The 12,481-nt window shown below is 46.0% G+C and overlaps 1 protein-coding gene across 2 annotated transcripts in view; it reads right to left on the reverse strand.

The window, feature by feature from the left end:
* Positions 1 to 12,481, reverse strand: part of PROSER2 (proline and serine rich 2) — a 41,799-nt gene that overhangs the window by 10,044 nt on the left and 19,274 nt on the right. For both annotated transcript variants that reach the window (XM_032837815.1, XM_032837816.1), the window contains exon 2: positions 11,980 to 12,184. In XM_032837815.1, coding sequence (XP_032693706.1) covers positions 11,980 to 12,117 — 138 coding nt within the window. In that variant the 5' untranslated portion in view covers positions 12,118 to 12,184. The remainder of the gene's footprint in view (positions 1 to 11,979; positions 12,185 to 12,481) is intronic.

Consider the following 12,481-nt stretch of genomic DNA (forward strand, 5'->3'; position numbering starts at 1 on the left):
TGAGTACTTTCTATTGAGTGTTGGACCAAGGGAAAGAGAAATGGGTTTTTAAATACCCAGCACAGGGATGCCTGGGTGGCTCAGTCAGTTAAGCGTCCGCCTTTGGCTCAGGTCATGATCCCAGGGCTCTCGGATCGAGTCCCACGTTGGGCTCCTTGCTCGGTGGGGAACCTGCATATCCCTCTGCCTGCCATTCCCCCTGCTTGTGCGCTCGCTCGCTCTCTCTCTCTCTGACAAATAAATACAATCTTTTAAAAAAATAAAAATAAAACCCCCAATATGATCATCTAACATAACATGTGACTAAAGAATTTACACTTTATTCTGAGAATTTCAGGATCTGGCCCTACCTACTTTTCACATTTCATCTCCTACCACTCTGCCCTTTCTACTCTATTTAGGGGTGGTAAACTTTTTCTGTAAGGGCAGGGAGTAAATATTTTGGGCTTTGCAGGCTTTATGGTGACAACTACTCAACTCTGTCCATGTAGTGTGTAAGTTATAGGCAGTGTGTTAATGAAAAAGCCTACCTTGTTACAATAAATCTTTATTTACAAAAACAAGTAGGGGGCCAGAGTTGGCCTGTAGGCTGTGGTCTGCCAAATCTTGCTGTGTACACATCATACCACCTGCCATCTCCTATGCCTGTTTTCATGTCAGCAGTGCCTGTCTCTGGATAGTCACATCTTACCTACCCTCCATGGTGACCACACCTCCCATGCCACCACACCTCCAGCCTTCTCCATAACATCTACTGAATCATACATTCAAATATTTGAGCATCTACTAAGCATCAGGCAATGTAAATATAACAAAAGTCTAACTGACCATCTAATGAGGGCTTTAGATAAGAAAAGAGGTAGTTACTTCAGAGTCTGGAAATGGTTGCAATGAGGTGACTTTCCTATTAGGGAAATGGGTGTCAATTCACACGTTTGGGGAAGTGGTCTGACCTGGAACACTTTGGCAAGGAAATAATATCTGCTAATAATGTGAAAGAAGTGGGTGAGATTCAAACACAAAGGGACACGGGGTAGGTAGATCTGTGTTTCAGAGATCATGTTGGCTATCATGCGGGAAATATTGGATGTGGGAAGCAATCTGGACGAGACTTCAAGGTCACCTAAACTAGAGCAAGGGTGATGGGAAGAGAAAGGAGGAGGTGGGATTTCAGAGAGATATAAAATGTAGAATCATCTCCTCATTTAAATTCTCTACTATAGTTGTTCGTTATCCAGCTTTCCAGCTCTACTAGACATCACACTTAAAGAGAAGCCTCATATATCTGATCACCAGCCCCCCGGACCACCCACAGAGTTTACAGGCTATCCTGTCACTGTGAACAAAGCATCAGCTGTCTCTTTACCACATCTGACTACTTTGTCCCTCTAGCAACCAGAACAGGGAAGCTTCATATGAAATTGGTGACGCCATTCATTTTGTGATTTTTCTAGAGTTCTTCGAAGACTGGTGGGATCATCTGGAGGGTCACCATGGATGGTGTAGGGCATTCCTGCCTCATCTTTTCTCTACACACCTTATTCCTGCCAGACCAACCTGTCCCCCAACCATTTAGCACACACGCTCTTAACTCTCCTCCTTTCCCAGACTCACCAGAAAGCATTTCAAATGTTTCTCCTATCCATGCAGAGTGGCTTAGCTCAGTAATTGGAGGGAAAAAAACCTCCAAGTCTAAAAATCATTAGGGCTCTTAGCATAACAAAAGTCCCCGTAGTTAATAATTACAACCATCACGGATATTGTTAGGATGACGAAATGATGATAACAGCCATAACCAAACAAAATGTCTACAAATAAATTAATGCTCTCTACCCTCTTCCTCCTACTTCTCCTTTCCCAACTCAGTGTTTCAGGAGGGCTATGCACAAGAATTTTAGATAATCTACGTTGGTTAGGCATACAGACAACAGAATTAAATGGGCAGCTGGCCTGCAACTACACCTTCAGCTTAAGACACATGCCAACTTCCCATACTGAGCGAGGGGCAGAAAGTATGACCACAGTATATAACCCTCATGGGTCTTTTTTTTTTTTTTAATGTTTTATTTATTTATTTGACAGAGAGAGAGAGAAAGAGAGAGAGAGAGAAGCAGGCAGAGGGAGGGGGAGATGAAGGCTCCCTGCTGAGCAAGGGAGCCCCATGCGGGGCTCGATCCCAGGACCCAGGGACCATGACCTGAGCTGAAGGCAGACACTTAACGACTGAGCCACTCAGGTGCCCCAATAACTCCCACGGGTCTAATCTAACCTCAGAACAAGAAATCCCAGCGTAAGTTTTCATTTGAAAAATGGGCTTAGAAAGGGCAGCTCCTACACAACCATTCTGTGTTCTAGGACAGATTGTGGGACCCACAGTCTGAAAGACACAACACACAGATCAATCAGCCCACCTCCCTCACTGGAAGATGTGAACACTGGGCTCTGGGCCAATGAAGTGACCCCAAGGGTCATACAACTACTCAGTAGAGTGGCTAAGACAAGACCTAGTCTGTTCTTGCTTTTTTGTTTTATCCTATTCATTTCTGTTTTTAGTCACATGCTTATTCAAGATCAGAAGACTGGGTCCTGGAAGACTCAGTTTTTTGCATCCCCAACCCATCCAAGGTCTCTCCCCAGAGTTAGAGGCTAGAGTATGTATAGGCTGGCAGGGAGGCTGGTGTGGATTCCTGAGTCTCTGAGCTCAGCCTGGCCTTGAGCGCTGACCTCAGGGGCAGAGCCAAAAACAGCTGTGGTCTCGGTCTGCTGCCTAATTCCCCAAATAAGAAGCTGCCCTCCATATGAAGCCCCCTCTGCCTACACCTGGGAGAGGAAAGAAGGCAGAAACTGAGAAAAGCCCCAGTGTCACAGGCAGGGGAACGGTATTCAGGGCCAGAAAAGGGGCGCATGGCCTTGTGCAAGAGGGTTCCTATCTACTCCTCCTGTTCCAGGAGATGCCTGCGCTGCCTCCCTCAGACAGGGATGCGAGAGGAAGACTCGGGCCTTGGGGAAGAGGCAGAGCTTGGAAAGCAGGGGGCAAAGGCAAATCCACAGAGCCAGGGAGTAGGTGAGCATTTGCTCAGGGCTGCGGGAGCTGGGAGAAATGGAAATGACTGCTAATGGGCATGGGGTTTCTTCTTTGGGGACAGTGAAAATGTTCTAAATGTGACTATGAGGATGGTTGCCCGACTGTGGGAATCTACTAAAAACCACTGACGTGCATACGGTAAACGGGTGGACTGTCTGGTATGTGACTATCTCAACAGAGCTGTCATGTAGTGAAAACAACAAGGAAGGCAGGGGCCTCGTGGGCCCGTGGAGGAGGGAGGGAACCCTGGCGGTGGTGGCCCCGCTTTGCTGGTTGGGTTTTGGAAGTGGCATTTGCTAACTTAGTTCCAAAGAACTAAGTAGATAGGAAATGAAGATAAATGAAAACAGCAGCTTTCTTTGGAAGAAGGGAATTGAGGAATTGTATTAGTATTTGCAAGGAAGTCAGCTGACAGCAGAACATTTTTTTAAAATCCCCTTTCTATAAATGGTGTTTCTATTTTATTTATTTTTTTAAAAGATTTTATTTATTTATCTGACAGACAGAGATCACAAGTAGGCAGAGAGGCAGGCAGAGAGAGAGGAAGGGAAGCAGGCTCCCCGCTGAGCAGAGAGCCCGACACAGGGCTCGATCCCACGGACCCGAGCCGAAGGCAGGGGTCCTAACCCACTGAGCCACCCAGATGCCCCTCTATAAATGGTGTTTTTAATGTACCAATTTAGGCTACCAATCTCCAGATCTACAAGAACTCTCTAGAAAACCATACCTCCCCCCCCACCCAGATTCTACCCTGCCATGCTGACTCCAGGTAATGTCTGTAAGTCTCCAAGGGAAATATCACTTTGCTTCAAGACTGTGAGAATTACAGACATTTCTATCCTAATACGTATATTATAACTGGGCAGAAATAATTTCTATTATATTCGAACCAGAAAATTCAAATGCTAAATCTACTAAAGTAATCAGAATGGATACTACTATATATGTCTCCCATAAGGAGGACAAAGTCCTGGTCTTGCGGATGTCTGTCCACTCCTACACGAAGATGACAGAAGAAATGTCTACCTAGTCCCATCAGAGCTCTGAGAGGAATATCCTGATAAGGTGGATGACAGACTTTAAGGTTTTATTTTTAAAAACACTTTATCTGTTTATTTGAGAGACAGAGAGAGAGCATGAGTGGGGGAGGTGCAGAAGGAGAAAGAGAGAGAAAATCTCAAGCAAACTCTGCATTGAGCTTGGAGCTCGATATGGGGCTCAAACTCACAACACCAAGACCATGACCTGAGCCCAAACACTGAGCCATCCCCAGGTACCCCTGGATGACAGACTTTTATAGCAAATGTTACCAACAGTTGACTGTTGTCAACAGTCCTAGATATGCCTATAGGAGTGCAGATTTGAGACAGGAGTTTCATTTCAAGGGAAAATGTAGAGAGGACAAAAAAATCTTTGTTTGATTAAACAAAAAAGTCAAGGAAGCCTAAGATACTCATGCTAAACACATACCTAAAAAAGTACTGAATTAGTTAAGTTTTGAAGCTTTTTCTTTTTCTTTCTTTTTTTTTTTAGATTTATTTATTATTTTAGAGAGAGAGATTGCAAGCAGTGGGTGGGGAGAGGGACAGAGGAAGAGGGAGAATCTCAAGCAGGTTCCATGTTCAGCACGGAGCCCGATGTGGGGCTCGATCTTAGGACCCTGAGATCATGACCTTAGCTAAAACCAAGAGTTGGAAGCTTAACTGAGCCACCCAGGCTCCCCTTGTTTTGTTTCTTGTTTAAACAAAGAAATTGGGGTTTTGGGGCACCTGGGTGGCCCAGTTGATTAAGCGTCTGCCTTCAACTCAGATCATGATATCAGGGTCCTGGGATCAAGCCTCGCATTGGGCTCCCTGCTCAGTGGGGAGCCTGCTTTTCCCTCTGTCCATCCCCCAACCTGCTCATGCTGTCTTTCTCATGTGCTCTCTCACTCTCTCTGACAAATAAATAAAGAAACTTAAAAAAAAAAAAAAAAAGCAAATATGAACATCAAATCACACTCTGCCAAAACAAATACTTACTATAGGCTGCCTACCTAAGAGACTGGCAGTTGAGAACTTCTCAAGAATATTTTTAGACATCATAATCTTGTTTATGATTTTTTTTTTTTGGTCTAGAACAGATATGAGTTCTATAGGTTTTTTTTTCTCCCTCACAAGGAGTTGCCACATTATCTTAACCAGCAGTGAAGTCAAATTTCTTTGTTTCATTTTTTAAAAAATTTGTTTATTTAAGAGCGAGAGAGCACGACTGGGTGCAGCGGGTGGGTGAAGGGAAGCAGGAGGAGAGAGAAGCAGACCTTGTGCTGAGCATAGAGCCTGACTTGGGGCTCAATCTCAGGACCCTGAGGTCATGACCTGAACAGAAACCAAGAATTAGTCGCTCAACTGACTGAGCCACCCAGGTGCCCCAATCCCAATTTCTTTTTTAAAAGATTTTATTTATTTATTTGACAGAGAGAGAGACATCGAGAGAGGGAACACAAGCAGGGGGAATAGGAGAGAGAGAAGCAGACTTCCCACTGAGCAGGGGGCCCAGTGAGGGCGATCCCAGGACCCTGTGATCCTGACCTGAGCGGAAGGCAGACATCTAACAAACTGAGTCTTGCATTTGCTTTTTTCACACATCAAAATGACCTTCCAGACACTTGAGCAGGGCTTCACTGACCTAAGCTGAGGAGCGATGCCCCCACCCCCGCAGCTGAAGGGAAACGGCGGCAGAGAGAAGCACACCAGCCTTGGCCTCTGCGCAGTTCTCCACGGGCTGTGGTGCTGTGCTGACCGTGGCCCACCACCCCCACCCCAAGAGCAGAAGTGCACACATCGCGCCCCACAGCCTGGGGTAAGGGCTTCATTATGGTCTAGGCGTCCCTGCGGTGGTTTCCCCAGCGCTAACTGAACCCTGTACTTCTGGCCGGAAAGAGACACAAACCGACCAGTGGGCGACCAGATGTGCACCCAGTTTTGATTATAGATCTGAAGATTCAAGGCTTCCAAGGATCACCGCTGGGCTCCCTGCGGCCTGTAACTTCCCTCTGCCAGCAGCATCAGGAAGGAGTCCTGGCGAAGATGAGGCACCCTCACCAGGCGTGGGCCAGCCATTGAGCCCCACCCCCACCCCAGACTCCTCCGGAGCCCGGCCGTGCTGACCCAGATCCTTCCATGCCACCCAAATGGGAGTTCCTGCAAGGCTGAAAACCGCCTTGTGCTCATCATCTACCATAGCGGTAGTTTGGCTTTGGGGTTTACTGAATTGAACTTTCACAAAGGCTATTTGTGCTTTGTCATAAAATGGCTGCTTTGACCGGCAAGTGGAGCCAGTATAGAAAAGAAGATGGGTTCATTGTTGACCAGTCTTTTTTTTTTTTTTTTTAAAGATTTTATTTATTTATTTGACAGACAGAGATCACAAGTAGGCAGAGAGGCAGGCAGAGAGAGAGGAGGAAGCAGGCTCCCTGCTGAGCAGAGAGCCCAATGCGGGGCTCAATCCCAGTACCCTGAGATCATAATGTCAATAAACCCTATACCAGCTTTTTGTCTTGTTTATTTTACAGAATGCTGCAATACAGGGCTCTTCAAACTTGTTTGATATAAAATACGTTTTCCTTTGTTTAAGCATTTATTTTCAAACACTAACAAGCCTTTTGGACATCTATTGTCTTTTTTTTTTTTTTTGTTAAGTCTATACATTTTAATAGTTTTTGGAGACAATCTAGGTTAAGCAAGAGCAAAGTGCCATTGTTTGCCTTTAATGGGGGGGTGGGGAGGGGGTATTCTTTACACATTTTCTTTTTTAACTTCGTACTTTCTTTATATAATAGTTTGCATCTTGGTTATTTGCTGCCCTGGATACTTTCAGGAAGAATGACTTAAATATTCTGGGTGAATGAGTTGGATATAAGATCTGAAGTTCTCAGCTATGAAAACAGGAAGAATACATAACATTTTAACTTTTGACTGTGGAAGATGACGGTTGCATGTTTCCAGTTTGTATGTGTTTTCCATCTTTGTGATAAGATGCTTTAATAAATCTCTTAAATATTAAAAAAAAAAAAAAAAAAAAAAAGATCCCAGGACCCTGAGATCATGACCTGAGCCGAAGGTAGAGACAACCCACTGAGCCATCCAGGCGCCCGACCAGTCTTTTTTAAGATTTTATGTATTCATTTGAGAGAGAGTACGCACATGAGCAAGGGAAGGGACAAAGGAGAAGCAGACTCCCCACTGAGCAGGGAGCATGATGTGGGGCTCCTTCCCAGGACCCTGATATCATGACCCAAGTGGAAGGGAGACGCTTAACTGACAGAGCCAGCCAGGCACTCCTGCTTCTTCTTTCCATCCTAGGTTCTATTTCCAATTCCTTGCAATCACCCGGCCCTTTATGTGTCCCATTGCCGCGTATGACCCGGACTTCACCTAACCCAGCCACGCAGGCAGAGCTCACCACTGCTTGCTCTACCTTCTTATTCCATGACAAATGGGTGAGGTCAAAAGGCAATCAAAGGCTTTGGAGAAGGAAGGGGGTAATCAGGAGCTGACAAGTGCTGCCTGACCACAGGCTTGTTCTGTGACTGCAGGGCCCTGACATTTGTTAGCTCGGGGTGAAGGGAGGGTTGCAGGACCGTGCACTGAATAAGAGATCTCCAAACACGTGGCAATGAATCTGGATCATTGTTTGGCCCCAAGTTAGAGATAAAAATGAACAGAAGGTATGCCTGGGGATTCGAGGTGCTTCTAATCTGCCCTCAAAGAAGCGTGTGCCTTACCAAGTCCCTTCAGAGCTAGAGTTTCCAACTCTTTCCAAGCAGGTGGTCACTTTCTCTTCTAGAAGAAGCCCCAGGAGGCCTGCAGGCTGCAGGGCCGCACACAGCATTGGCACCCAAGCACACCAGCAGGGGGCAGCCATCTTTCCCTGGGCATTTCGTGAGATGGGTGCTCCAGATCCCAGCTTGAAGGGGTTAAGAATATAGGGAACCCTACACCCAAAGTTTTCTTTGCCCCTTAAACAGCTATCATGTATGAATGTCTCCAGATTCTTCTCGAAACTTTTATCCTGAATCCGCATCATGGACTGAGGATAAATTTCTAGAACCACCCTCCCAGCTTCGTGAATATGTGCTGCCTTGCGTTGCATTTAGCCATCCTTCTCAAGTTCCAGAGGGGGAGAAAAAACACGTTCAAAAGGTATCCTCTTACTCAAGTATTTCAAGATTTGGCTAATCTGGTCTCGTTCTAGCTCTGTCTTTCATTGAAACGTGTTCAGAGGCAGAATTCCTTACAAGAGAAAAAGAGTATATATCCCAATACAACCATCCTCTTGGTAATAAAGACCACATCCTCTGCCCTCCTGGAACAGCCCCGGTCATCATGGTGGCCATGTGGGCAGCCAGAACAAGCCTACTGAAGCATCATTTTTAGCTTGCACTGGCTCAGGAGAAAAGTTTCCATTGTGTAAAGATCTGTTACAACCCAGGCAACCCTTCCACCAGTGTTTGAGAACATTAGGATACTCTCATTTAACACCAGGCATTCGTGTTTTATCTTCTTTTAAAAAATAACCTTGCTTAAAAGAAATGTTTCCCTAAGGCGGAACTAGGTGATCTCTTATTTAAAGAGCCTTCCAAGAGGTGCATGGAATACAAAACAGTGTAGAGGCCTGAAAGCACAGTCCCTGACTAGTCTTTCATGAGGCTGGGGGTTCAGGGAGGCAAGGGTTTGCAAAACTATTATGGTTGAGTCTCATTCCAAAAAGACGAGTCATAAAAAGACCTGATGATGTAGAATCAAAACATAAAGAGCTCCTCTCCACATTCAGACTCCCTGAAAGTTCACATGTTTTTGGAATGGTGTGGCTAGTTCACTGGTGAAAGGGGCTGGCTGCCAAGGCAGTGCTTCATTAAAGTTAAGTCCTAATCAAAATGCCAAATTTTCTCAGCGTGCCGCTGCTCTCTCAGGAGAACACACAACTGTGAGATGACACAGATGGCAGCTCAAGTCGGCTTGAGAATCTTCCAGAAAGGAAAACACCTGCAAGCAAGCAGAGGTCTGCATAGAAGGTGCTGGAACAAGACAGGGATGTGTCCTCCTACAGACAGTGAGAAACAGGGAGCCAAGTGGGGCACGTGGCAGGATTACGTGGTCACACCCACCCACGCACGCATCCTGAGAATATAATTTCACCGTGCACTTTTTTTTTTTTTAATCACTGTGCACTTCTTGAAAGCAGAATCTGTCATGCTGTTCCCACAATTATGCTCCACTGGGTACAGTGCTGGGCGCTGCCAGGGAACAGAAGAGTCAGGCATCTCACAGTCCCACTGCAGGACGGTACCAGAGAGGAAAGAACCACGGAGGATAGGCATTCTGGACGTACACTCCAAAGTGATGCCCCAGAGTGAGATCGCCAGAATTAGGAAGTGTGTGAGATGCTCGGTGCAGGGAGAGGAATTCCCCCTTTCCCATCTCATCATTAGTGGCCGAAGGAAAAACTCAGAAGACTACTGGTAAGACAGAGACACGACACGGAGAGCATGGATCCCACCAGAAGCTGGGGCGGGATGAGGCAGAATCACACACCCTGGAAGCTAAGAGGGCACTCACCAAGGAGGCTGCCGTCAGGAAGGGCGGACTATGTGCTGGCCGGCGCAACCTCACAGTCACCCTGGGGAAGAATTCTTATCCCAGCACCCCTGTTTGTAACTCGGGAAGAAAACAACTAAGGAACACAGTGACTGATTAACTTTCCCAGGTTCCAAAGGCAATGAATTTGAATTTGAACTCAGGCCTGTCACTAATATGCTGTGTTTATGACTATGCTGAGCTGTTTCTTAGGATACAGACTGCTTAGTAAAAAGGAAGCAACTTGAAACATGCATAATGTGGGGTTTTTTTGGATTTCAGAGAAATTATAAGTAAACTGGGGAATGTCCTGCTGATACCTATTCAAACCCACTGTAAAACCTATTTAGACCAACACTGATGGCTCAGAAATCCTTCCCCAAAGACAGTTAATGCTGTTCTCACTCTACCCACCTTGACCTCCTGATATTTATAAATGTAAAAGATTTGTAATCTCTCCCACCTTTGAACCTAATATTTCTAAAGGCAGAGGATTAACCCACTGAGCCACCCAGGAACCCCTCATCTGTCTTTTCTATATATTCTTTTTTTTTTTTTTTAAGATTTTTAAAAAAAATTTGACAGAGAGGGAGAGATCACAAGTAGGCAGAGAGAGAGGGAGAAGCAGGCTCCCCGCAGAGCAGAGAGCCCAATGTGGGGCTGGACCCTGAGATCATGACCTGAGCCAAAGGCAGAGGCTTAACCCACTGAGCCACCCAGGTGCCCCTCTGCATATTCTTTGAATAGGTCCTTTGTATAAACCTAAATTTAAAAAGCAGCCCAGGGGCATCTGGGTGGCTCAGTCATTAAGCATCTGCCTTCGGCTCAGGTCTTGATCCCAGGGTCCTGGGATCAAGCCCTGCACTGGGCTCTCTGCTCAGTGGGAAGCCTGCTTCTCCTCCCACTCCTCCTGCTTGTATTCTCTCTCTCGCTGTGTCTCTCTCTGTCAAATAATAAATAAAATCTTTAAAAAAAATAAAAAAACAGCCCCAATTCCCCTTTATTAAGGCTTTCTAGGTTCTCAGATATTCAGGGAGTAATTTGTAATATATGGTTTTTTTGGATGAATCAAATTAGATAATATTTATTTCATACTACTGTGATAGTTTAAGAAAAGAGTCAAGTGGAAGTCTACAAAGCTCTATCATTACTATTAACTGCCCTCTTTGCCATATATAGTTGTCTTAAGTCCAGCACAATTGGGGTTAATTTTAGGACTCAGTGTATCTGAAGGAAATTCTGCCCCGACTCCAAGGGACTGAGATGAACAATTGAAACTGTTCTCAGTGGACCCAATGTTAACCTGTCCTTCCCTCTGTGAATAAAAAGGTCTCTCTCCTGAAAGATGAGTATCTTGAGGGGCAAGGGGTGCAGAAGAGTCACCTTAAAAACTAAAGACCCTTTCTGTAAATGTTGCCAAAGCTTTCTGATGCTGTATAAGGGCCTGGATCCTGAGAGAAAGGGATACAATAGCACTTAACATTTGCAAAGGAGGTAAAAATCGGTTTCAAAGGGAATTTGGTTTTGCCCCATGAAGTGCTTCTCTCCTTTCAACATCCCCCCTCGCTTTTTAAAAAGATTTTTATTTATTTATCTGAGAGAGAGACAGAGATAGGCACAGAGATAGTGAGAGAGAGATCAGGGAGGAGAGGGAGGGCTGAGCAGGGAGCCTGCCCCAGGGCTCAATCCCAGGACTCTGGGATCAGGACTTGAGCTGAAGGTAGATGTTTAATCCACTGAGCCACCCAGGTACCCCTCAACCCCTTTTATAAAAAAGATTTTATTGATTGATTGATTTAGAGAGAAAGCGAGAGCATAAGCAGCGGGGAGGGGCAGAGGGAGAGGGAGAGAGAATCTCAGGTAGACTCTGCACTGAGCTTGGAGCCTGAGGTGGGGCTTGATCTCACGACCCCGAGACCATGACCTGAGCCAAAATCAAGAGTTGGATGATCAAACCGATGGAGCGATCCAGGCACCCCTCCTTTCAGCCCTTTGAGCTGAAAGGCAGTGGGCCTTTGTTGGGTGGGTTACAGACTTCAGGCACGGTCCTCTCCGAGTCTCAGCAGCCGGATTACCGGCCACAGCGTGAGATCTGATTTGAGTGGAACGCTCTGCATCTGTGCAAATCTTAAGATGATTACAAACGAAATGCCACTCCACAAAGCAAGTATGTCGAGACGTCAAGCTTGTGAACCTAAGAAGGTAAGATATTCCTCAAAGAGGAGGGGGCTGGCACAAAACCAGGCAGCCAGAGCATTAAAGAAAGCAGTCACTCACCAAAGTCAAACTCCTGGAGCGGGAGCTGCTGCTTCGACTGTCCAGGCTGCCCCCTCCGCTCAGGTCGCTGAGACCGCAGCTGGGGGACACATCCGAGTCCATCTCTGAAGAGTCTGACTGCTGGCGGTTCACAGGCATCCCCACACACACCTTGGCCGCTGGCCCGGTCACAGGAAGTGGGGGAGGTGCCAGGGTCCCATTCCCTCTGGAGAAACCAAGCACAGGGGGACAGCGTTAGAAAGCCCACACAATGAATGCCTTAGCCCACCCCCGCCAATGAAAGTCTCGGCATGGGTCAGAATCATCTTGATGTGCAGCCTCGACCATCAAAACAAAGGGAATTAGGAGCCCCTAAGTCAATGTGTCTGCTCATTTTCATTTTTCCTTTATATCTCTTTCCATCATGAAGATGTGAATCATTTTTAAGGAAAAGATGAATGGACTAACAATTACTTTGTTGCTGAAAATGTAATAGGATAATGTTCTGGCTCCCTCCTTTGCA

This window comes from Lontra canadensis, unplaced genomic scaffold (genome assembly GCF_010015895.1).
Source record: "Lontra canadensis isolate GAN:19392208 unplaced genomic scaffold, GSC_riverotter_1.0 scaffold100, whole genome shotgun sequence".
Lineage (NCBI taxonomy): Eukaryota > Metazoa > Chordata > Mammalia > Carnivora > Mustelidae > Lontra > Lontra canadensis.